Source organism: Pomacea canaliculata, linkage group LG7 (assembly GCF_003073045.1).
Source record: "Pomacea canaliculata isolate SZHN2017 linkage group LG7, ASM307304v1, whole genome shotgun sequence".
Classification (NCBI taxonomy): Eukaryota; Metazoa; Mollusca; class Gastropoda; order Architaenioglossa; family Ampullariidae; genus Pomacea; species Pomacea canaliculata.
Genome location: NC_037596.1, coordinates 9,418,181 through 9,445,224, shown reverse-complemented (window position 1 = coordinate 9,445,224; position 27,044 = coordinate 9,418,181). Strand labels below are relative to the sequence as shown.

The window sequence follows — 27,044 nt, the reverse complement described above, 5'->3', positions numbered from 1 at the left end:
GCATTTATAATAAGATAAAGTAAATGGTATTTGTAAAAGCTATTTCAAATAGACATGTTGGTCTTATGTAAATTCAAAACAACCCTCTGCTTTTACCGAGAAGTCACAACGTCTTCTGTCCAAGTGCCGAAAATATGAAAAGACACGAGAAACAAAAAGATGACAAGTGAGAAATAAGCAAAATCTTTTTCTATAACGATAAATATCAGACAACAGTCATATTGACTGATTACTTAAATAACGGATGAGTTTTGGAAGCTGAAATTTACATGTACGGTTTATATTACCTATATCTACTGATATCTGCAAACACCGCAAACCATTCAGTTGGTTTTAAAACAGTTTCACGAAGCTGAACAGCATATAGGGCAAAATAAACATATCACTTATGATGCAAAAAACATTTATGCATTATACACAAAATGTAAAACAAATACATAAAAATGTATATGAACATGCAAACATATAAACATGTATAAACATACACATATAATATATATACACATATATATATATAAACACATCCAGCTAAATTTCTGTAAAATATGTGGTCATCTCAAGGGGTACCAAGAACAAACAAGTTAATTGATGAAAATATTACACATAGTCTACTACATATCAGTTTTAATAATGATTTTCAGTCTGACAATGTATTCAGTTGATTCTCTGGTTTGAGCTAGGACATTGTACTTCACATAAGTGCAGTCGACAAAGACACGATAAAAGCCGATCTCTCTAGTCGGTCTGCTCAATAATGCTCTTAGTGTTGGTTTGTTGTAACCAAAACACGCTGCATGAGATGCTGACAACGACCTGTGATAACGTTTAACAACGCGCAACCGACTGGTGCTGAGCAAAATGGCGTCTTGTACCTATCGCAAAACCGGTGACGTCGAGTGTAAACAACTCATTTACTTCTTAATTATTCTATGACAAATTTATTTATTTTAAAGACCAACCCGATTGGTCTGACTTATATAAACAGATTCTGGTCGGCGCTTTAAAATTCAATGTGTCACGGTTAGCCTTTAAGGGGAAGTAACAATTGGCCTAGTTAGGGTCTAGGGTCAGGGCCGCCGAGAGCCAGCCCGGGCCCCGGGACAGACCTCTCCGGGCCCCTTGTACTTGTAATCGTAAATTATTTTCCCATTATATAATGTATGTTTACAATTCGAATCTCAATATCTACACTCAAACTCAACTTCTGCATGTGTAATGCTTGGGTGTTCTGTCCTTAGACCTTTCTTTAAAAAAAAAAAGAAAAGGAGAAAAAGAAGAAAAAAATCCACTGACCAAGGCCGGGCCCCCTTGACAGCCGCGGGCCCGGGTACACCAGACCCCCTGTTCCCCCCTCTCGTCAGGCCTGTCTAGGGTGGCTTGTTGACAACCCTGAGACCCCTTTTGCAAGAGGGTGTGGGGGGCAGTATGTGCCGTGGAGGTGTTTATGGGGTACAAGGGTAGATGTGTTGTCTAGGGGAGACAGCCCTAGTGGTTACGGTGTAGCAAGATAGACCGTTGAGCAAGACTGGATGTTGAAGCGAGGCATGCGAAGAGAATGTACTGAACCTTACAAGAAAAAAAAAGATACTACAAAGTTAAATTTAACAGTTGAGAAACAAATGAAACTTTTAGGTTCAAATTATTATAGCTTGCAAGTGAACCTTGAGCAAAGGGGCGAGTCGGTGACGAGGAATTGTCAGTATGTCTTCTGTCGCCATGGAAAGCAAAGGGCCACAACCCGGACTTGCCCTACCTGTGAGAGATAGACGTTCGACGCCAAGGCCAGAAGTCGTTCTCAAAGGAGGAGAACGTCTACAGGTAATTGATAAAGTGTCTGCCTTGACTTAACTGCCTACTATTCCTACTGTAAACACTGTCTGTGGCTTATAAGTTATTTGGTTATGCAAACTTCAAAAACTTCAGCCTGGCAGGACAACTTACTCTCAGTTGATGAAGCTTGGGTTGGTGCAATGCCTGAAATAATAAAAAGAGAACGATTTAAAATTCTCAAAGTTCAAGGTAGTCATTAAAAAGAAACACAAAACCCTTTCTCTTTTGAAAAAGCCCCCACTTCTAATTCAAGTGCTGACCACAAAATTTCATTTAAGTCGAGTCCATTCATAGATTGATTGACGTGCATGATCCACTATATGGAAGTAGTGAAGACATGGGGGGGGGGATGGATGATGAAAATGTAGTATTTCAAGAATGAAAATACAACTGAGTCTAAGAGCGAAAGAGAAAACATATTAATGAAACTCTTAAAATCCTTAAATACATGTTGGTTCACTGTTAACAAATCCTCTGCAGACAATCGACGAAAGTTTCTTTCAATTTGCTGTATATATTTTCCTGCTGTTTTAAAACTAGCATAAAGGTAAAAAAAGTAATAGTAAAGATCTTTAGCTGCCTTAAGGCCTCATTAAAGATCTTTTTCTTTAGTAAAGATGGATAGTAATATATATATACTGAATCTTTGTATACTCAATCGCAAATATTTACAAATACAAATTCACTTACAATTCACGTCATCACAAATTGAAGATGTGCAACTTTTTGCTACAGGTAATAAATTGTCTGCCTTTAGTGCCTATTATTCTTACCATAACCACTGTGACTGCAAACTGTATAAAAATTTCAGCCTGGCAAAACAACTTACTCTTTGTTGATGAAGCACAGCCTGAAATAATAAAAAAAGAGAACTACACAAAAATTCTCAAAGTTTAAGACAGACATTAAAGAGAAACAGAAAACCCTCTCTCTGTGAAAAAAACCCACTTACCAGTGTTACTAGCTATGGGTGCCTGGAGCTTTTGTGTGATCAAAGTCAGAGTCAACGAGCAAATACTCTTGTAAAAACATTGAAGTAATACATATAGTAACTGGGGTACTAGACATTGCCTGGGTTGACATCTTGTGGTGATTTTTCTTTTTCTTAAAAATGCAATCCCATACTAATGCCAATATCTATAAACATTACCCATATGGGCAGTACATGTAGGTTTTTGTTTTGTATGCGTGTCATTTTCAGTGGAACATAAATTCAAATGGCTTTTTATATTAAAAATGTTTATGCTTATGTTTTTTGATGGTTTAAATCTGCCAGCCACATAAAGAGGCGGAGGTGGAGATTCGAGCCCGACTGGCGAAAGCCAGCCAGGCCTTCGCCTCACTCAGGAGCACATGGAAGGCAACAAACATCAGTCAGAAGATCAAGCTGAGAATCTTCAAGTCAACTGTGACCAGCACCCTTCTTTACGGATCCGAATCATGGAAGATGACCAAAACCATCAGTAACAGACTTGACGTCTTCCAAAACAGATGCCTCAGGCGCATACTTAACATCTTTTGGCCAAACACCATCACCAACGAAGAACTGAAACCGAGTCCATCACCACGCAAGTTCAACGAAGGGATTGGCGATGGATTAGACATGTGCTCCGCCAGCAGACAGCAGACCTCTCCACAGTCGCCCTACGATGGACTCCAGACGGCCGAAGAAAACGAGGCCGCCCAAAGGAAACTTGGAGAAGAACAGTGGAAAGGGAGATGAAAGGAAAGGGCTGGACATGGGGTCACCTAGAGCGGGTTTCAGCCGATCGACATCGGTGGCGGACTCTGGTCGAGGCCTTATGTGCAGCCTGATGAACGAAGAGGATTAGATAGATAGATGCACAGCCCCTCATGATCAATGTTACCCTAAGTAATAAACGCTTTAGCTCTGACAAAAGTATATTTGTTAACTTTCAAAAAAGCAACAACAATCGTATAATAAATCAGCAAACTTACCACAACTGTTAGCACCTGTTCCTAGAGTTGTCAAATCTGGGGAAAAGAAACATACAGGTAAATCAGATCTAAACAGCTTAAACAAAGCAAAAGGCTACCCAGTGACAATGTGTGTGTTCATGTACTTTAAAGAAACCAGGGACCGATGACTGGAGGCTGGAGTTAGGGAATAGTGATCTTTGGAAGGTTGGGTAGAGACAGGGTTAGGATTAGTGTGAGTGTAGGAATTGAAAGTGTCATGTATTGGAATGGGGTAAACTGGAGATATACTCTACTTCAGTGTTCTTTTTTATTTTTGGAAAGAAAGCAGCAGTAATGTGCACAGAACAAGTAAAACAAACTGGTGATTTTGTAACAAATTTGACTGGAGACAGTGAAAACTGAGGACTAGTACCAATCACTGGGGGAAACAATAGATGTAGCAACTGACAAGGCCTGCCATTCGTCTCTGTTTTAGGCAATAGTGAGCAAGTCCTGTCTACGATGACCAGTCCAATTCTTCACATTCATAAGCCAGTTCTTCATCTGGCTACATCACTGACCTACCTCCAAGGTACCTGAAAGGACAATCTTCAGCAAGGTGTTATGCTGGATCACATGGTCTCACCAGACCAGGTTACCCTACTTCCCAGTTTTTATAAAATTCTCAAATGTGGTGAAGGGTATTCATGTCTTTATATCTTGAAGGGAATAGTTTTTCATATTATAACAATAATTAATTTATCCAGTCACTTGATTTTAATGTCCTGATCTTAGGTTTCTGCGTTCAATTTTTATGATTCAGAGATACAGGGTCTGATGATGACAGTATCCACATGAGAACAGTGAGCGAATTTCTACAGTCATGGTTTGTGATAATTCTGGAGCCTATATAATGCATCACTATGAATTTCTATCAACAAGAAGATTTTTGGTTATTTGTACTTGATCTATAAACATCAAAGTCTGCTTGGTGGAGGTGTAACTTGTTCTTGGATAATATAACCTGTGTAAACATGTGAGTAAAAAAACTTTTCAAAACTCTACCTCATTGTAGGTAAGAATATTCCTTTCCTACACATTTTCATCTCTCATTATCAATTTCAATTGTTCTTCTTCCTCTCATAGCTAATTTATAATATTTTTTATAATGATAAATGCAAAATTGTAGAGTGCATACTTACACTCTAAACGAACATGCTCTTAGACCCTTAAGAACAAGAATGAGACATGGGCAACATATGAGGGACAGAAGAACATATTAGCTACAAAGAATAAACAACAGTACTGATGATGAATTTAAAAAAAGCAGTAACAAAAAATGCAATGAGAACCAAGTAACAACGACTGACAGTATCACGATTTTGCAAAAGGAAGACGAACAGGGAAGCTGCAACAAGCAGAAATGGGTAGAAGGGTGTGAAAAGGAGTGAGTGGCATTGTGGGAAATGGTGTTAAGAGTAATACTAAGATGAGCATTTTCAGTGCACGTTTAAAATATTTAATAGTGCCTGTGGGTAGGTGGTCAATATGGAAAGGGAGAGAGTTCCAATGTTTCACTCCACAGTAACTAAAAATCCTGTAACCATATGTTGTTGTTCTGGTAACAGGAATAGTTAGGAGAAGGTCGTCAGAGGAAAAGCCGAGTTGTCTAGCTGGAATGTAAGGGAAGAGAAGTTTATAGAAATAGTCAGGGCAGAAACCAGCAAAGAAATTAAGACATAGCACGAACAGTTTGTACTGGATGCAAGAATGGGTAGCCAGTGCAAAAATTAAAGGGGAGGAGTCACATGGTCCCATTTCCTAGCTCTAAGCACCAGACATGCAGTAGACTTCTGTACTTTCTGGAGTTTATGAAAAAGATATGCAAGGCAGCCGCAAACATTGAGTTGCAGTAATCAAGCAGAGAAAGAACAAATGCACAGATAAGAATGGTAGTAGCGCAGGTAGAGAGAATGTGACAGATGGCGATGATTTTAGGTAGTTTATAAGAGGCAGACTGACTTACAGCTGTAACTTGTTTATCAAGAGTCATGTCTGCAGTGACAACGAATCCCAGATTCCTGATGGATGACACAAAGGTGATGTTGGTTTTACCCATCTTGATGTGATTTGGTGTACAAAGGAGTGAAAATTGATTTCTTCTTCTGGTTGAGTTTAAGTTTGCTTGTTACCATCCAGTCCTTTCTATTGTGCTGGTAGCAGAGTCAGACAGTCAGTTGAATGGAGCAGCACAGTTGCGTGTCATCAGCATATGACTGATGAGAAACCTTGTGAGACTGGATGCAAGATGAAAGTGACTTTGTGTACAAAATGAACAGAACTGGGGACATCACAGGAAAAAGGAGCAGGTCGAGATGTTTGACCATCAATGAACACAGTATGAACAGAAGCTGTCAAATAGGGGTAAATCATGTGTTTCTTGGGAACTAACCCTTCTTAGCCTTGCACCCAGAATGGGTTAAGAAGTTATAGCCCCACAAAAAGTGAAGATGAACCAATGAAAGCTTTTCATATGGATCATAAACAGTAGCTATGGTAGCCAGGCACCCTCTTGGCAGCCCTTTTTTCCCATTCTCAAGCATGATACTGCACCATGCATTGATTACAGGTGTAAAAAAATGAATTTTACAACTAGATACTTTATATGATGCTGAAATTTACAAAGCAGACATACATTACTAAGACATCTCTATTTAAAAAAAACACAACACAGCCAGCAAGATCTTTAAATCAAGTTGAAATAATTTACCTGTTTCAGCAACAACTCCCAGAAGATACTCAGCGTTAGAAGAGCCTTGATTATTGGTTCCTTGTACAACACACCTATATGTTCGCTGAGAGTCGTCAATAGTCAGGTTTACTGTAAGTCTGCTGATCTGATGGTACTGACATGAACTTGTTACTTTAACAGGTGGCTCATTGGTGATATCTTTGTCATTTGGATAGGGCGTCCAATTGTAGCCACCATAATCCTGATATTGCCATGACCACCGCCAAGTTTCCTGAAATAATATCCAAGGGTACAGGTATAGGTACAACTGCAAATGGCCAATGAGAAAAACGGTCAATGACGACACGAAGACAAGGGTCTTATTTCATGTCCTCTTCTTAAGCAAGAAAAGAGTCCTTATATTGGTGCATATACACACATAACTGTTTTATGGATGCATTACAGTATAATCTCACCAAGACTTCACTATTATGACTTTCTGCAAAGGTTTAAAACATAACTTGCCATGTAAATATCATCTCAACAAGACTTACTCTTTGTAATCAAGGTCATGAATAAAACATATTTTAAAATCCTTGATTATAAAAGTTTTCCACAAAAATTTGTCTCAGATTTCGCCAGTGTTCTAATTTTGATACTGTCCATGCTTGTCTGTCGGTGAGCACGGCAAGGTGAAGGACAGTGTAGAATGTAGATCATGTTCATGCACATTCAGTCTTGTGCACCTCTTCGCTCAAAGTGAAGATTGAAAAAATAGCTGGACATGTGCTGATCATCTTTGGTTGTCCTAACAGACATAATATCGTTTGTATTCTGTAACTAGTCTCCCCTAGGTGACAGTTATTCTGTAAGTGAAAGAATGTACCTTGCGGTACATCGGGCATTATCCCTATTCAATATAACAAATTTGTTAAGTGTGAAAATCTGGGACATGTAGATAATACATTTTTTAGGAAACGGCTGCCATGGATCTGCAGTCATTGACTTCTTGAAGCACCAATCTGTCACAGTTTCACTTTAAGCAGAACAGTCTACTCTGACCAACGGGATCAGTGTGATGACAGATGCAAGGCATGCATGTCGAAAAACTTCATATCACACTGATAATGTTACTCTGATAGTATTGACCCAAAAGGTTCTAAATCTTCAGCACATCACTAAAGAGGAAGACATGTGCATCCAGCGGCACCAGGCTTTGGGTGTGAGAAGATGTATGAAAGTAAGAATGCCTCAGATGTCATCATTCAAGAGGATGTTCTCAACCATAACATGGCAATTAATAAGTTAGTGAGAACTAAAGATGTTAGAAACATTAACGAGGGGTGAAACATTGCTAAAAGTGAAAAAGCTGGGATGACAAAAATTGGCACAAGCTAGTAAAGTGAACCTCGGCAAGACGTGTCGCCCTCAGTTCAGTTCAATTAAACGATAGTGAAAAGGTCTTATACAGGACGACTTTAGCAGAGTGTCATGCCAGAACACATGGCCAAACCAGATCAGCTTATATCGTTTGACTGTTGTGAGCAGAAGTTCCTAGTGTGCTACAGGGTGTAATAAATGTCTTTCATATAGTCATCAGCTTTACGTTTCCTACAACCGTCTCAGGCATGTGTTTTCAAATTCCTGAAGTCTCTTCTCTGTATTAGCAAGCACAGCGCAAGTTTCACATCTGTCAAGCATGATAGGTACCACATATAGATTGCACTTAACAGTGTAACTGAGAGGTGAGGGGTATGGTGTGACTAGTAAACTTTCTCCCACATACTCAAACCACATGCAGGAAGTGAGCTGGCAGATGTCTTCTACTTTATTGAACTGGTTTAGTCAAATGCCATGGCTCCATCCTTCTTCTACAAGTTACAGCATCAAGTCCAGCGTGGCAGCTGTCTCTCAATATGTAGTCCTGTCTCAGTTCTGCCCTTACCTGCCTAAACCTCAAACGGCTAAACTTTTTGAGATGCTCCTGTAGGTCCACTGCAATCAGCGCAATTAACCTAAACCAATCACCACCAAGCACACTTTCTGGCACTGATGTGCATCTCCTGCCTAAATATAATTCACTGCCAGCTACCAGCTGCTCCTCCACAACCCTTGTTTTGATATTTATGGCTGCACCACATCCTGTCCAGCCTAGCCTTAGCCACTGCTGATATCACTGTTACTTTTTTAAAAATCTTATATATACAGTGACTCTATAACGTTATTATATTTTTTGACTCTGTAAAACTAGATAGGCTGGAGCTTGAATTCAGCTGAACAACTTCAAATGAATTTTTGCTGGAAATAAAAGTGAAAACATTAAGACCTGAACTGGTACACTGAAATCCTTTTACGATAAACAAATACATTGCATAGTAGAGGCTGAAATCGTTTTACAATAAACAAATACTTTGTGTGGTATAGGCTGGTCGGCCAGTAATGGTTATTGGGGATAACTGGATAGACACAGAGGCTGACAAGGTTCAGGACTTAGGCCTGTCTTGAGCAGCAGTAATAACCAGTTCACTCATTCATGTTTGCAAGCCATTTGTTTTTTTTTTCTGTTCATCTCACCTCAGGAAGGGATGGAACACTTCGATGAGATCCTGAATCGACCTCATCTACCATCTTTACCTGACATAACCACCAGCAACTGAATAACTTCACATCAACACCAGCCCTCCCACTAAGACAGAAATCATCAAAGCTATCAAAAGTATGAAAAGTGGCAAGATGCCCAGATGGCATACCCTCAGAAGCACTAAAGGCAGACCCAGAAACAACAGCAAACATTTTACAGTCCCTCCTACACAAGATCTGGGAAAAAGAGCTAGTATTCACATACTGGAAAATAGGCTACCTGGTCAAGTTACCAAAGAAAGGAGACCTCTCCCAGTGCAACAACTGGTGGGGGATTATGCTGCTGCCCATCCGCAGCAAAGTCCTGACAAGGGTAATACCAGAGAGACTGAAGAAGGTACTAGACAAGAGACTGAGACCAGAACAAGCAGGGTTTCACCAGGATAGGACACTGACCACATTGCTACGCTCCGTGTCATTATTGAGCAGTCTATTGAGTAGCAATCCTCCCTCTATATAACTTTTGTGGACTTGGGGTTGTGCGAAGACTTGTCCTGCCAAATTATCCACAATGGCAAACTCACTAAACTTTTCATAATGAAGACTGGCATAAGACAAGATAGCATATTGCATATCATCACCAACAATCTTCCTGATGGTCACAGACCGGATCATGCGCAAGACAATTTCAGACAGCAACACTGGTATCTAGTGAATTTTCACCAAACAGCTAGGACTTTGCTGATGACATTACTATCTCGTCGGCAGCAACATGCACAAACCAAACTGAGTAAGCTAGCAGAACAAGCAGAGAAGACTGACTTAAAGGCCAACAGAAAGAAGACCAAAGTGATGAGAATCAACAACAAGCAGTAACTCCCAATCCAACTTCTAGGAGAGAATATCTTGGAAACAGATAACTTCGTGTATCTAGGAAGCATTGTCAACAAGGATGGTGGAGCAGACAATGACACCAAAAGCTGTATCATCAAACATGCTTTTAACAGCCTACCGCCCATCTGGAAGTCCCAAGTATTATCCCTCTGCAGGAAGACCTGAATCTTCAACACCAATGTGAGGGCAGTCCTACTGTATGGTTCTGACACCTTGATAATGACAAACATAACAAGCTCCAGACCTTTACCAACTGATGCCTATGCCATATTCTGGGAATAAGATTGCCTGTAAAGATTTCCAACAGCAGCCTGTGAAAAAGAGCTATCGTGAATGCCACTAGCCAAAACATCAAAAAGCTCAAATAGGGCTGGATAGGACACACCCTGCGCAAAAACCAGCTGACACCATTGCCATGCAGGCACTTGACTGGAACCCTCAGGAGAGTTGGGAGACAAAAGAAGACTTAGAAAAGAACAGTAGAGAGTGAGGCAAAGGACATTGGAACCACAACTAAGGTGGGCTGCCGAAAACTGGGTCTGCTGGCGAGGTGTTGTTGCAGCCCGATACTCCTCGAGAAGTAACAAAGAATAAAACAATAGATATTCAATGCATATGTACAACATTATAATAAAACATGTAGTGGCTTTCAAATGATTCATAAAAGCAGACTAGGTTATTTCCTGACCATTCTCAGTTACAACTTCATTTTGGCAGATTTTTGGGAAATTACACAAGGGATGTTGTACTGTAAAATAAATGGGCATTTTACTTATATGTATCTTGAGGAATCTTTTTCGTAACCAAAAAACCAAAAAGGAAAATAATCAAACAAACCAAGGACTAAGAACAGAGCAGAACAGAACATTACCCCTTCAGCTGAGTCATATGTTCCAATCATGCAATTGCAGCTAAGTGTCAAAGGTTGGCCCACTAAGTAATTTCCAACTTGAATTTGTGGATCTGCAGTCATGGTTATGTTTCCAGGAGGAACTGAAATTTTGAAAAAGTGAAATGAAATTTGTTAATAAACATTTTTGCAATATACTATATATACAGTCATAATATGTTTAGTATCATATGATATTAATATTACACTCACTGGATGAAAGCAATGTCCATCTGCCTAATGGGGTTGAGGGTGATTGCTTTCTGCTTTTTTTTGTCATTGTCTTCTTTATGCCATTGCCTGTGATTTTTGTCATTTGCAATGTAAACTGTATTTTTGTTTTGCTGCATGTTCCTTTCCAGTGTTTGTATATTTGTGTGTTTGTGTTCCAGCGGTCTCTACAGCTGTATTTTTTCTACTTTGATTACTGCAAATTTTACACCCTTCTTTGCTACATCATGTGTTCTGGAACCAAGTGTATCAGCAGTCTAGACTGAAGCCTTCTGATGTCCTGTAAACTGTTTAGCACAGCTTTTGTGGTGAAGTATCTGTGTGCACACTGGATATGGGCCTACTTGTCTTCGTTGCCGTTTGGACATGCATCCGTGCATTCACCAGGTGTCTTGAATTGTGCACACTATTATCGTGTTTGCTGAGATTTGCGGAATGGTCTGGCACACAGCTGTAGACTTCACCTTATCACAGCTTTCTTACTGTTATCCTTTTAATGATGTGTTGGTTTGCAGAATTTTCTTCTCTATGTTGTATTTCTAGTTGTTTTAATGTCTCTGTATGGTTGTTTGTTAACTAAATTTGGAATGTGCTTCAATTTTTTTTTTGTTTAGTTTGAATCTGTATTTAAAATTGTTTTGTAATGTGCATTGGGGTTGAGGAATGCACTATATAAATCTGTTTTATTAATAATTTCTCAACATATCAATAATTTGTGATCCTTGTTAGCCATGCATATTAATGCACACTGTAAAATATAAGGGATGTTCCATTTCAACCCAGACTTGGCAATAAAACAAGCCCGAGAATTTAACATTTTTCTCTTATTCTTCAATTGTTTAAAAACATTTTCAACATAGTTGCCGCCACTTGCAACACATTTTCAGGCGCTTTGGGTGATTTTTGAAAACATTCCAAAACTGTTGATTTTGGCATCTATTTCTGCTGTTTCCTCACTCTAGCACCGAGTTTCTCTCGAGTTTCAAAGTTCACTACATTCTTTCAAACTCGGGAACCACCAAAAATTGCAGGGGGCAAGGTCTGATGAGTAGTGAGGAGGCTTCAAAACCTTGACATCTGATTGCGCATGTAACTTCAATGTGACTCAGCTGTGTGGGCAGGAGAATAGTCATGATGAAGCCACTGACTTTAAAGGATTTCGAGGCGACCTCTGACTATAGCTGCAAAAACTTCCAGAATTCACAAACTTTGTCAACATCGTCTGGGTCTTGACTTCTTAGGCCTTGTGGCAGTCCTTTTAGATGGAGCAGCATCACCATAAGTTTCTTTCAGCTCCTGCAAACTGTCAACAGCAATAAACCCAGGCCAAAAGTGATGCAAGGAGCTGAGGGCACTGCTGGATCACTTGGTGGAGTGTGCATTGACTTGCTTCTCCGGTGAAAATTTTTTTCCCTCCTAAAAATTATGAATAAAACATGGAAACAATCTGAAGAATTACTCTTTCTGCATGGTCTGCACTCGATGAAAGCATGTGAAATACTGAAGTCCAGATGGAAGTGAAACATCCCTTGTATACTTAGACATTTTTCAAATATAGCAAACACCCAAGGAGATGTAAGAAGCAGAATAAACAAAGCCAGGCTTGCATTCCACACCCCACAACCCTACACCAAGATCCGCATCTTTAACACAAATGTAAAGGCAGTCCTTCTGTATGGATCTGAGACATGGCGTATGACAAACACCATCACTAAAAAGATACAGACATTCGTCAATAGATGTCTGTGCCACATCCTCAACATCAGATGGCCCGAGAAGATCTCCAATACAGACCTGTGGGAGAGAACCAACTAACAATCTGTCAGCCAAGACATCAGGAAGAGGAAGTGGGGCTGGATTGGTCACACCTTACGAAAGCCAGCCGACAATTTAGCAAGATTTTAAAGCTCTGAGCTGGAACCCACAGGGGAGGCGCAGGGTTGGGAGACCCAGACAGACGTGGAGATCAGTCCACTGTGAGGCGGAGACAGCTGGCATGACATGGTCCCAACTGGAAAGGGATGACCAGAACCGGGCCCGATGGCAGGGTGTGGTTGCGGCCCTATGCTCCACAGGGGGCGAATAGGAGCAAGAAGAAACACCCAAAAAATGTAACCACAAAATTGAGTTCACAGGAAATAGCTGGCATATCAACAGAGTGCTACCATAAGATGATCATTCCCTTACTCTTTCTGTCACCAGAATAACAACATATGGCCACAAGATTTCTAGCTATTGTGCAACAAAACAATGGAACTCTCTCCCTTTCCATATCCGCCACCTATTGGCTGTTTAAACCCTGCACTGTAAACACACCTCTTCGTAAACATTACACCCACACCCTTTCCTGCTCGTCTTTATCACGATACTCTCTGTTCTTGTTATCTTGTTCCTCTTTGCGCTTTGTACTTGTTTTTATTCTTCGCTAGTACTCTTGTTTATTTTTTCTTAGTTTATGTGCTTTTCTGTCCCTCATATGCAGTTCATATCTCGTTCTTGTTCTTTAGTGCTATGAGCATGCTCCTTAGAAATGTGAGTATGCACTTTACAAATTTTGCCTTTATTATTATTATAAGATTCACAAAAAGTTGTGTAAATTAATGCACTGCAGGAACACTTGCAGCTGAGGTACTAGTATATTCAATGGAAAACCAAGCAGGAATTCCACTCAGAAACATCTTCTCTCCTTTTGCCAGTCAACATTCCAGATAAGCTGCTCAAGCAGGGTAGGGGAAAAAAATACCAAGGTTTTGTGCCAAAGAGTCTGGGAACACAAAGAATGAATGAAGTCAGTTTCCCAAAGAAAGGGAACAGCAAACAGTGTCAGAACTACAGAACCATAAGCCTTATCAACAACTCAAAACAAAGTCATGCAGACAGTCATACAGAACATCACTGAGGAGTAACTGCTAGCAGAAAAACAGGCTAGTACAAGCACAGTAAAGCAGTGCTGATCCTACTCCATTGATGTGAAATGCGGTCTCTGCTTGCTAATACAGAGAGGCATTCAAGAGAAAGTGCTTGAGGATGCTGCTCCAGATCTCACACTGAGAACATAAAACCAATGACTTTGTAGGATGAACAGTTGATACATTCACAAGACACCAGGAATCTCTGCTTGGAGAAATGTTAACACCATGGTGACCAGAGGATGAACTGGCTCATGAAAGTCTCCTGTTCAGGACCTGTTGACTATCATCCAAACCAGATGTAAGTGACAGGCCTTTATCAACTGCTGCATCAATCCATGTGCTCCCCAAAACCACAGGAACCAGTCAAAGGAACAAATGATTATTGCCATTCACCAAAAAAACTTTATAAAAGTGAAAAAAAAAATGAAAGAAGCAATTCCAGAATTTAAAACAGCAAAAGAGAGGTTCATCAATACAAGTGCAATTAAGCCATTACACTATCCTTTCTCTCCACATTCAACAGAATAGAGTTGAAAATACTAATGCTTTCTATGAAATTAATCAGATACATTTCACATTAACATTTTTTCGGTGCCCTTCAGATTTAGTTTTAGCCATTAGTTTGATTGTTAGTAACAGTGTTACTGGATATATCTTCTGATACTTTTAAATAAATGAAAAATCTGGGTTGTTGGGTGAATGCCAGACTCATTCATACGAGTGAAGTATAGTCAAATTGAGACAAGATCAAGCTTAAAATCTTCCCTTTATCTGACATCTAAAGTGCAAACAATTTGATAGGGGTTTAGTGAAAATAAAACATGAATTTATTCAATAGATTTAACATTTCAAAAATACATTTAATGAAGCAAACATAATTAAATCCTGCATGAGAAATGGCCAAGAAAAATCTGGTGGATGCTTTAGATTTGCGATCCATCATGGCATTGTCAAACTAATGTATTTGGTTCGGTTTTTAAAAAGTGGTAAAAGACTTGTTTTTAAACTGCAGTTTTAAAGATTTGAAACAAGAGACACTCAAAAATATAAAACAGTCATATTAAATTATTTGTAGAATTGCCTGCAACTGCCCTGTGAATAAATAATGTTATAATGTAAATGAAAGATATGATTATCTGTAAAAACTAAACTTTTAACAAAAAGTTGTTTCAAGAATCTGTATTTTGGGTGATTTTTTTATTTTAAGTGTTGGTAAAAGTCCTTATCTAAAAACAGTTAAAAAGGTTGCTAAATGTTTGAAATGGAGTTCTTTTTCTTTTACTGATACTATTTTCCTGTGACTGAACAAGAAAAATTGCTATACTCACCAGTTACCTTTATGCAAGATAAATGCAAGATCTCCAATATCACAAGTTTTTCAAGAAAATATTTCTGTCCTCTTAGCAGTCTCCACTGATGTATTAATCTTCAAGTTTAATATCCATTTTGTAATAATAATAATATATTGTTTAACAAATTAAAAGCCCACCTTCTTCCATCCAGAAAGAAGGAAAAAAGTGAATGGAACATCAGGCATACATGCAGTGCTGTCTACACTGGCAGCAAAGCTTCGCTTTCAGTGATTAATCGTGAATTAAAAATCAGAAATAGATGCTTTGTGCTTGTTATCTAAAATCATAAAACTACCATATTTCACGATGGGCACTTACATAACAGCTTGTACTCCTGGCATTTTATTCACCCTTCTTTTTCACATCATTGAGAAACTCACCTATGACAGTAAAATTTTCATGGCCCTCTATACGTTCATCACCAGTAGATCCAACGTAAGTAATTACGCAGCCATATGAACCGACATCTTCACACTTTGCCTGTGTCAGTGTCAGTGTCATTGACTTCTGAGTGATACTGCCAGACACTGTCGCTGTGTTCTGAGTGAGACCACTGCCAGTTTCAAGGGCTGCTTGTCCTTGATTTGTTAAAAGAGATGCTTTTGCCAGATTCTGCAGATTTGTGGGCGCTGATTTCAAGTAACGTGAGATAGTAAGACTATATACTCCTGAGTTAGTAACACCACTAGGAATTCCACAGGAAATCTGAACAGAACCACTTGTAGCTCCATTAGTGAGTCGCAATGGGTTTGGATTAAGTTGTAGCTGAGCAAAGCCTCCTGAAAAAAGAAATAAAAATATAATTTACAGGAACATACCACCCACTAGAAAAGTATATAAAAGCTTAACAAATAGTATACACACAACAAACAATGAACATGTCCCATACATGTCACAATATATAAGCGTAAGCTTTACCAATGTCTAAGTCTTGCAACAGAAGTGAGTAGAATTCTAGATATGTTATCATGACGTTAACTGGGTTACTTAAAGGTGCTCCCCACCCACAAAAAAAGAGGTCTCTAATGCCTCACTCTCTAATGACCTGAAAAAGATTATGGGACAACTTTTACCTATGTAAACATCATATTTATCATATTTATGAAAAAGGAGCTGCAAATGTGTAATGCTTCGTAATCATGACAAAATCAGCATTTTATCAGAAGTGTTATTTTATATGATTAGATCATTAAGAAACAATGTGAAGCTGAAATTGTTATGCATTTTTATATGCATATAGAATATAGAAGCCTAGTTATACCCTCAATAAACAGAGTTTCAACTGTTCTTGCATCTATGATTATTGCTTTATCCATGCTACCTACATAGCAAAATATAAGCATCACATATTTCTTCATTTGAGTTCTCTTGATTCCTTTTGAAAGCTTTATTATTAGACTGAACAGGATAAATATACTAAATTGGTGATTGTTTCCCACACCCAGACCATTTACTATTATTATATGGCTTTGATAATAAAGAATTATCAAAAGTAATTTAAAATATATACGACTTCCTCCTGTTAAAAGGATTTAATTGAATAAATATACCAGTCGTATTGTGGTTTGTTTCCCATGTTGCATAAATGTTTTTTCAGGGAACTAAATTATTGGAATTATTTTTTTTTAATTTCTATGTAGAGAAGATACAGCTTCGTCAAAAAATCTTAATAAGATATATTTGTGACTTCCGGGTATCGTGCTTTTAATGTTTCTCTTTTTTCCCAAATCGGGAAAGCCTAAGGTCAGAAAAAAAATCATAAATAGTTTCTTCATATTATTCTGTGTTTGATTCTGCTGATCTGATTCAATCTATGAATTAAAGATGTTTTGTCGGTCAGGTTTTGAAATGTGTTGACACCAGTTAGTACTGACCTAGTCTAGTGACATATAATATACCTCTGGGAAGGGGTAAAAGTTGCGATCTTTCGCGATCGTAACTTTTCGTAACTTTTCTCGCATGCGCATCCCGCCAAACAATCATCCGCCGGCCCCACCAAAACTAACAACAACGCCGGACTACCGGCCCTCTACAAATAAAACAGGATATAAGAGTATATCATGTAGATTTTTAAACATTCCTTGCTCAGATACGACAAAGACCACGTGGGGAACTCCCACAAGAGTACCTCACTCCCTACAGACAATACTGAGTGCCTCTACTGGGGCTTGAAGACAGACCAAGAAAAAAAGGAATCGCTTGGTATGATTTTGGTTATGTTTTATAGGAGAAATCTGATAACTAAATTTCCTTATCTTCAAAAATTACCATATGATTTTATGGTCTAAACATACATATAAAAAAACCTAGTTGCTGCAATGTGGTGAAAAATCTCAAGCAAAATTATAAAGCATTATAAATTAACATGCATCTATACACAACTTTTATTGTTTCTATCCATTTATGTGCTTAAGACATTAGTTTGAGGATAGTGTTTAAAAAAAACATGATAAATAATCATTTCTGTCTCTTTCTTCGGGAATGTCATTTGGGAATGCTTGAAGAGGCCACATTAAAGCTTGTGGTGAGGGCTTGGAATGTTTTGTGGGTATAGTAATGACAATTTTGACCAGATATGCCAAAGTTGCATCTGTTTGGGCTGGAGGGTACCGTGTGACCATGGACGTGTATTGATGGACTGCTGTCTGTATGCCGAGACTCACTCTTGGCCTCTTGCGAAGTGATCCGCTATTAGTCTCGGCGAGCCGTAACAAAGAATGTAAATAAACCGGAAGCTATGTCGTCTAATGCCTCGTTTTAGCAGTTAACTGAAAAAAAAATCGTCTGCCAGCAGTCCAGGGATATTAGTTCGTGTTGTTACGGACTGTCATCCATGTTTGCCGTAAGTACATTACTGGCATGTTTACTGATCGGCGGTGTTTAATCGAATCCTGGACTTGGCGATAAACTGGACACACAGGATATTAGTACTGATCTGAGACATGCCGTGTGGACAAACACCATCACCAACAATATTCAGACATTCTTCAACAGATGTATGCGCCACATCCTCAACATCAGATGGCCCGAGAAGATCTTCAATATAGACCTGTGAGAGAGAACCAACTAAAAACCTTCAAGCCCCCCCCCCCTTTAAAAAAAAACAATCAAAGAATCAACTGGTGGTTCTCAGATATACAGGTGACTTAGGGGTACTACACCACATTGACAGGTAAAAAGACGTTGGCCTCATCTATAGACCTTTTTCACTTTCGGCCTGGGGCCTATGCTTAGATTCCAAGTTTATGACTTAGGTTCCACATGCCCTCAGTCTTCCTATGCTGCTTGGGTGGTTTTTTTTTTAAGGTCAAACTCGATCAACGATTAATCGTATCTACTTACATACTACCTAATTTCATATAAAATAATACTCACCTCGAGGTATGAAAGTCATCATCAAGACTAAAGCGTTGATAACACAGAGCCCCATTTTGCTCCAAGCCATACAACGATCAAACTGATAACAGGTAGTTGGCAACACTCCACGTAGTTTTTGAAATGGCGGAACAGTTATATATCACAGTGTCGCACCTGCGGGTATGACACAAATTCATGCGCTAGGACAAGGAAGCAAAAAACAGAAGCAAAAGCAAGTGCGTTCGAGTTCATCAGTGTCTATGTCAACATTTATTTCAGTGTCTAAGTTAGGATTTACGGATTTGTTGCATTGCTGCAAACTGCAAGTTCTGTCCTGCACGCAGTCAAATAGGGAAAAAGAGTAACTTCAGTAGGAGATCCGGTTTGCTGTTTAGATTGACCTCGAGGTCGAGAACGCAGCGAGCGGTACAAAGAATATCTGTTAGTTTGCGTGTTTGCAGTGGTGGGTTTTCCTCCCATGTCACCTGTCACACGATGTGTTTCAGTAGGCAGAGTGGTGAGTCATAGTTTGCCTGCTAGTTAGAAAAGTCTCTTGGCTGGGGCTGTTTATTGATATGAAAAATCGTATCAGCAACAAAAGGGCATTGTTATTATGATAAGAAATGACATGAAGAAGGCACTTAAAAAGTTTGAGGACGAGAATCAATGGATCTGTCAGAAACAAGTGAGGGACAGGTTTCACTGTGCAACTGTTTTAGCAGAGCAAGTTCTCGACATGTGTTTGCGAATTGTTATCGAGGAGGGTTAATAGAGGACAGGGAGTATAACCATCATATTTCACAAGATATACGGTTGTCAACCTTCTTATCTTGAAACATTTGTGTATCAATCATGCCCATTGTCTTGTTCTTCCTGCGTTACTTCATGACAGTACTTGAACAGGATATTGTTGTTCATTGTGTGTGTGGGGGGGACGTATTTAAGACACTCGGCACGAAAATATGCACATCTCGGACAATAGCAAAGAAAGTGAGGTTCCTCTTTAAGATTAATGCACAAGGGATGTTTGCTTATACAAAGCCGACTCCTAGGGTACACGGACGTTTCGCCGCCGGACGTTTCGCCGCCGGACGTTTCGGCGCGGGGCACTTCATTTCGGCATTTCATGCGGGACCTTTAGCCGAAGTCAAGTGTGTGACGCCCCTTAGCTCACACATTTCTCTCGCCATTGTATCAATGTGTCAGTGAACTCTCTCTCACTATCCCTCCTCATGTGAACCGTTAGCTCACACATTTCTCTCGCCATTGTATCAATGTTTTTTCTCAAAGCTGTTGCGCATAATCTGTGACAATCAAAGTGAACTGTCTGTGAAGTCTGTGTGTAAAATTTGTTTGAAATAAAGAATTATTGTGTAATCTAGTAATTACTTTCATTCTTTGAGAAGTAAGTAAGCTCTCTCTCTCTCTGACATAATGCGGCGAAACGCCGGTCGGCAAAACGTCCGCACACGACTCCTAGGTGGAAGCGCATTAAACATCCCCGACATCTATTCCTATTATATAATCGAAATACAACTCTGACATGAGAGTGAATTTAGGAGATCGCTATAGGTGAAAACGTGTGATATGACTCAAGTTCGCAACCCATGTTTTCTGGTGACATCTATTACTCTTGGGTATGTGCTATGGATCGTTGACTCTAGTAACACGTGGGTGGAGCGTGCAGCGCGTGATGAAAGGCAGGTACACCTGGTGGAAGTTCCTCTAGTTACCTGGCGATTGGAGTGACTTAGTAGTCAAGTGCCGTGAAATAATATACATTCCCTTCTCTGTCACTGGAAGCACAGCTGGTCTAGTCTGACATCAACCAAAGTGATGTTTGTAGACACTTCTCTCACGAGACTGGCGAGTTCTTTACAAAGCCGCTCTATGACTAAAATGTCCGGGAATATCTTACATCCAGCCACTAGATAGATCTGTAAATAAATAGTTCTGTCACACAGTCGTTAAAACTCTCAATATGCAGTTTCCATTCTAACACAGAATTTGCACAACTGCAGTTTATTTCGAAGTAAGTATTTATAGAATCAACTTACATAGATTATAACTTCTTTTATATAAAAAAATACAAATGTCTCGCCATTTTAGCATCAGGAATAATGAAATAGCCAGTAAGAAGGATAAGCAAAAGTGTAAGAATGTTATGAGTTGGAATGTTATGTAAGGTTATGTACATGACTGTTGCAGATTATAATTTTGTAAGTTAACGTTTTTATAGTCGCCGTCGAATCACATTCAGAAGTCCATCGTTAGCTGTGACGTCACGGGCGTAGACAGTTAAAGACGCATGAACAGGTACAGGTGTCTGAAAAATTCAGATAAATTACATTTAATTATTTATATAAGACAGATATGGGCTGGTCATAATACCTGCTATATATATTACATGTATATATTTGCAGGATTGTCAGAGCATATTCTATAAATATATCACAGCTATACAAGTCTTTGCTGTCTACATAACTGATGGTTAGAACATCTGCTATCTACCTGATTAAATTAAACCCATTAAATATACCTTTGCCCCAAAACAAAAATACATCTTTCTTCCTGATATATTCTGAAAAAGACAAGTGTCTGTAACTGTAGTAGTGCATGGGTCAGCGAGAACTCGTGTCAATGGCGACCTATTTGCCTGCAAAATGTATTTGTTGAAACTGGTGTCCTGTTGACAGTTATATTACTGTCGTTTGCACGGTGTCCTGTTTACAGTTTTTTGGTCGTTTGTTAATATTTTTACTTTATTCTTGAATGTGTAGCCGCTTTGTTAAGCGTCTATTGTGGTTGTTAGTATTAATAATATCATGAATAATTAGTTTTCGACTAAGAGGAGAATGAACTGAACTGTGCGCTCTATAACATGATTTCTCATTATCAATATCTGAAAATAATCTTAGATTCAACACATTTAATCATCTTTCTTTCTCACCATGACTGATGCATTTCAAAGAAAATTTTAATAAATAAACAAATAGTCTTACTGTCAGTCTTGGCATTGGGAGCTGGAGAAGAAAATAAAAACAAGTGTACGTTTTTTCTTTACAACCAAATATATTTAAATCAACTTAAAAAGCCATTAAAATTATGACTAATATAAGCTGTAGAATATTGAATGTTTAATATTTAACTTTACATCATATTTAGTATATAGTCATGCTCGTTTTTATTTATTATCTCATTTATTTTGTGGCAGATGAGATCGTTCATGATGTTTTTGTCTTCTAGTGCCTTGCGTCCTCTGGTTTGAAACAATAAAAATTCTGTCGGGTGTAAGCTAACCCTACCCTAGACCTGCATGCTACATGCACACGCATCCTTTGCTCAGCAGTATCGATATATTCTTAGGCTTCCTGCAATAAAATTGATATGCTAGGAAAAACACAGAATAACATCTATAGACTGCTAACACTCCACAAACACCAAATTATTCACAAGAAACAATTTTCTTTCAAACGCGAAAAGGTGACGCGAGTAACCCTTAACCTCTTCTGGAAAGGTCAGCTCGCACGTGACTTGTGCTTTCTGTCTAGGGATGCTGTTTATGTCTATGGACCTTACTCAGGTATGCCAAGCTACTCGAGGGATTAGTTTTTGTTTTGTAATTTCTGTAAATGCATTAGTCTACGGCAGCTAAATTATTTTAATTACCAAAATCTTACTTTTAGGAACAGCAACAGTAGAGGGACGGTTAACTGAAATGAAAGAATAAAATGAAGTGAAAGAATAAAATCATAAATGTTTTTCAACATGTATGTTATGGCAGACAATGAAAGTAACCTAGTACTCGGTAAAAATCAAGTAAGAAAATGTATGCTTTTTGTGGTGCTGTTTGCTGATTCCGTTTTCCTCGGATTTAGTCTCCAGTGCTACCTAAGTAGCTTTGAAATACATGACAATGTCATATGTAATGAAATGTAAGTGTCTATATATGCTAATAAATGACAGTGTCGTATAGTAATACCATATGGTAATGAAGTGTAAGAGTGTCTACATATGATAATATCGATGCCAACGACACAAAAATCTGAATCAGAATTGGTCAAATAATGTTGCAACCTACCTTTAGGACTGACTTTTCCAATGGTAATGATGGCCGATTTCGTCTCAAAATTTTTCTGCAATGTGCATCTGTACTGTCTCTGTGAGTCTTCAGCTTTCAGGACGAGTGTTAGAGAACTGGTCTGACGATAGGAGCAAGAACCCGGCACGCGAGCGGGGTCTGCTATGGCGATGTCACGTGTGCGAGTGTACTGCCGCCAGGCCATGGAGCTGCCATCGTAGTATTCCCACATCCAGCGCCACGCTTCCTGTCAACATTTGATTTGTTGACAAGTTATAGACAATACAACATAGGGTGTATCCATTTTGCATTAAGAAGAAATGAGTATTTAGTCGTAAGAGAAGGAAGGACAGAGGTCACACGTACCAGGTAGTCAATCCTGCCGATGATGGCAGCGCACTGTAACTCCACAGTTTCGTTCACAGCGTACACATCAAAGTTAGGAGTACGTGATGAGTTTATGTTTCCAAGAGCAACTGAAAACACGAAAGAACACATTTTCACAAAATCTTGTATTATTTGAAATAGTTTCTACCAGTAGATTTTCCCCCTTATTATCGCGGTTCGATTCTTCCTGTTCGGTTCACTTAAAGCCCTCCCTAAAGATGACCTGGACTTATAAACTGTTGTAGTTTAGAAACGAAAACTTCTTTTGCAAACCACGTGTTGGGGTAGGAGAAGATTTTCAGAAGCAAGATATACGAGCCAAAGCCAAGTATAGTCTTAGACCATGGACGTGTATAGGTGGACCGATGACTGTTTGCCGAGACCACAGCTTAGTCTCTTGCAGAGTCTCGGCGAGCTTATTAAAGCATGAACGTGACTGGATAATGTGACTAGCATCATCGTGAATATCATCAACAACACACACATATTCATGAGCCTTTTGTAGGTAGCTGACACTATGCACAGCCTGGATTGTGTTTGTGTTCTTTAATATTTTTCAAAACACCAGTGGGATTAATACCAGGTGAGCCCATACCATCTTCATTCTACAGGTCACTGCTTATTGATATGTTGTACTTGTGTCTGGGTATTTGTAGAGGTTATTCACTGCAAATTCACCTTAGTTTGGACAAGCTAATGACGCCATTATTCAGATAAAAACCTACAAAGTTGACAGCTCAGTTTTTAGGAGGCTCATACATATTCACATCGCATCTCATCTTCCTACATTTCCTTTCAACAAGAAAAATGACTTACCTGTGACTGTTAAATTGTTTCTGTAATATATACCTCGTGTGTTTAAATAACCATCACTACTTATTTCGTATGAAATTTCGCAGTTGTACTGAGTAGGATCTTCACACTTGACTTGTGTGAGTGTCAGATTAATTGCCCTTTGACCTATGCCGCCCGTGACTGTCGCAGTGTTCTGAGGGAGACCACTGTCAGGCTCCAGAACTGCCTGTCCTTGATTCACACCAGCAACTACACTAACAAGTTTCTGCTCTCTATTGGTTTCTCTTGAAAAGCGTCTGAGTTTGATCTCTCTGAGTGCCGAGGGTGTGATGCCAGAGGGAACTCCACAGTAAACATTAACAGAACCGGTGGACGTTCCATCCGGCAGTTGGAGCTGACTTGGGTTGAGTTGCAGCTGAGCAAGTCCACCTTAACAAAATATTTTATTTAAAAATTATATTTTAAGATAGTGTCACACATTTCTGCATTACACCAGAGTAAACAAAATTACGTGCAGATACATGCGGTGTACGTGTAGTTTAATGCATTCAAATGCATTCCCATAATTTAGAGACCATTTTAGAACAAACCAAGATAAAGCTTATAATAAACTTTAATTATTATGTCGTCATTAGTCTTCTTTATACCAAACTATTTTCACAACAGAGTAGCGAGCTGATATGATTAGCCAACGATGTATCGTTCAAGTTTCTCAGTTAATCTTATTTTCTTTTATTCCTAACCTCTTGACAATATCATGTTTCAAAACAGTAATACTAAAATATTTTAAATAATTTTTAAAATGATACTTACTCCGAGTAATGCATGTGATGGTAAAAGCCACAACGACAGTGACAGACAATGCCATGGTGGTGAACACACGCGACCGCTAGAAAGTGGTGAAACTCGATGTTTCCAGAACTTAAATGTGAGAGGAATACCAGAGCAAATATTTGCCTTTCTTTAACTAGACCTCATCAACTTCTTTTTGTTCGTTCCCGTGGAATGAAAGCTACTTTGGTATTGGTATATATACCAGGACAAAAAATGTCACACCCTCAAGGCTGTGCAGTCAACCCAGTTTAATGAAAGATTAACTGAATTTGCAAGTGTTTATCCCCACCACGGAACTGTTAAAGACCTACTGAAGAGCAACTAAAAATTCAGAGACCTGGGATGAACTTATTTGAATGATACCTTTTCCCCAACTCTGAGTGATCGAACTCAGAGGTTTCTGAGTATATACCTACAATGATCATCACTCACAGAAAGAGAGCCAAATCGGATATTTCAGGAATGTCCTAACAAGCAATAAAACATTTTTTTCTACTGGCTGTGAAATGGTACACGGTGTGCTTACCCATACACGTGACTGATGTTATAATGTATATATTTTAAACTCTTTTCTGCGCATATTAATAATTTTAGTCCTGTACCTAACAACACTATGACCTACTTCAGAGTTTGAAAGCAATATCTTACACTGAGTTCTCCAGTTGGTCTTTAACACATCTCATAGAGATTCGTAATGAGGTTACTCCCTGATTAATCTCATCCCTGTTGATTGTACCTGCTGGCCATGGTGGTATCTTGAGAATCGAAAGTGCTCTCTTATCCCGAGTATATCTCCAGGATGTTGTGGAAATGTTTGCTCGCACTAAGCTAGCACCGGTTGTTAAAGGAACTGCGAGCTGTTTAAAGAATTCACCTCAAGCGGACTTAGCCCCGCGTTTCCTGAAGAGTACACATTGTCCTCGCTCTCTCATTGGCTGAGTCTTGACATCGTCACCTGCTTACATTAACAGTGTTTTGCCAGTCACTTGACTAAATAGGCTGTGTACACCTTTAATTAAAGATCGTTCCGAAAGCGGATTCTTCCATATTTACACACCTTCCTGAAAAATAAACGCCTTTCTCTAGAAGTATCAAACACCCTTCTTTGTAGAAGAAAATTCAAATAAAAATTCCAGGAGAAGGGAAAAAAAGCAAGATGCTCCTTGTACATGAGAGTATTTACAGCCTCTCTACAGCCTCTCTACAGCATCTCTACAGCCTCTCTACTGCCGCATTACAACGTCTTTTCTGGAATGTGCTAACTGACCGCTGGTGTTTTCTACAGGGGTCACTCGTCCTCTGACTATTGTGGCGAATTTGTTTTCAACGACAGGTTGGTCAGATGGTCATAGGTTAATGAGTCAGTCGGTGAGTTTGTAAGTCTACGGGGGAAGGTGGTTGTCGTCTAACGGGGTGTGTACACATGGTCACAGTTCAGATGTATTCAGCTTTGGATTGTACTTTAAGTTGCTTGACGACCCGAGTAAGGAGCAGGACAAAAGGTGACAGCTAGTGTCTAATAGCAGACGACGAGACAAGAAAGTAGCAGCAAGTGCTGAGTAGCTTTACATGGACATAGAGGCGAGAAAATCATAGCAGATGCCTAGCTGGTGTCTTCAGACATCGAGAGGAGAAAGATGTTTTATACAAAATTAAACTAATAAAGTAAACATCAATAAAATAGAATTAGCCAGTAATCATTTAACACACTGCTGTTTAATAATTAATAAAGATAATAATTACTTCTGTCTTCAAATTAATAAAGAGTAATCAAGGAACAATCAGGTTTTACATAAACAGAAAAGGGTTCTAGCAATGAAAAGCTTCAGATAACTGTTATGCATTTATAAGTAAAGTGTTGTTACAATAGTTTTCATAACAGTGAAAGTAGATGTGCCTCAGGAAACTTTTGTACCTTCTACTAAAGAAGTAAATACAAATTGTGAAATAAAGTTGTTTCTGTATGGACTATTCCAGGAAGCAACTACACAAACAATTATTTTGATAAAATTTTTCGACGAAACAATTATTTATATTTTGAGTAAGTTTCTCCATAATTTTGCTGGATATGGTGTGTGTGTGTGAATATTCTCTTATAAGTGCTGATTATTAATGTATTAAATTTCAGTTTGGAAACATATACTTATTTATACACACTTTCGATTTGAACGCATGTGTAAGCATATAACATTAGCATTTCTGCTAAAAAGTCTTTGCAATAAAACAAAGAGTCTGAATAAATTTTTTTGAT

General features: G+C 38.8%; 2 protein-coding genes across 2 annotated transcripts; both read right to left on the bottom strand.

Moving 5' to 3' along the window:
- Nucleotides 1-1,308: 1,308 nt before the first annotated feature.
- LOC112567955 lies at nt 1,309-18,890 on the bottom strand. The gene is made up of 8 exons (XM_025244908.1): nt 18,715-18,890; nt 15,720-16,118; nt 10,827-10,948; nt 6,521-6,773; nt 3,790-3,825; nt 2,660-2,680; nt 1,942-1,974; nt 1,309-1,566 (listed from the first exon to the last, which is right to left on the bottom strand). The coding sequence occupies exons 1-8, from the start codon at nt 18,782-18,784 to the stop codon at nt 1,493-1,495; spliced, it is 1,008 nt and encodes a 335-aa protein (XP_025100693.1). The 5' UTR covers nt 18,785-18,890; the 3' UTR covers nt 1,309-1,492.
- Nucleotides 18,891-22,058: 3,168 nt separating this feature from the next.
- On the bottom strand, nt 22,059-24,941 carry LOC112568513. The gene is made up of 6 exons (XM_025245823.1): nt 24,773-24,941; nt 23,981-24,388; nt 23,144-23,253; nt 22,778-23,024; nt 22,366-22,409; nt 22,059-22,067 (listed from the first exon to the last, which is right to left on the bottom strand). The coding sequence occupies exons 1-6, from the start codon at nt 24,825-24,827 to the stop codon at nt 22,059-22,061; spliced, it is 873 nt and encodes a 290-aa protein (XP_025101608.1). The 5' UTR covers nt 24,828-24,941.
- Between the last annotated feature and the right edge of the window lie 2,103 nt (nt 24,942-27,044).

Coding starts and splice junctions, on each gene's coding strand:
- LOC112567955 (XM_025244908.1), bottom strand. CDS start 18,784: ATGGCTTGGAGCAAAATGGGGCTCTGTGTTATCAACGCTTTAGTCTTG. Junction 6,774..10,826: donor CATATGACTCAGCTGAAGGG/GTAATGTTCTGT, acceptor ATATTATTTCAG/GAAACTTGGCGGTGGTCATG. Junction 1,975..2,659: donor CTGTGCTTCATCAACAAAGA/GTAAGTTGTTTT, acceptor TTATTATTTCAG/GCATTGCACCAACCCAAGCT.
- LOC112568513 (XM_025245823.1), bottom strand. CDS start 24,827: ATGGCATTGTCTGTCACTGTCGTTGTGGCTTTTACCATCACATGCATT. Junction 23,025..23,143: donor TCGGCAGGATTGACTACCTG/GTACGTGTGACC, acceptor AAATGTTGACAG/GAAGCGTGGCGCTGGATGTG. Junction 22,410..22,777: donor TGGAAAAGTCAGTCCTAAAG/GTAGGTTGCAAC, acceptor CTTTCATTTCAG/TTAACCGTCCCTCTACTGTT.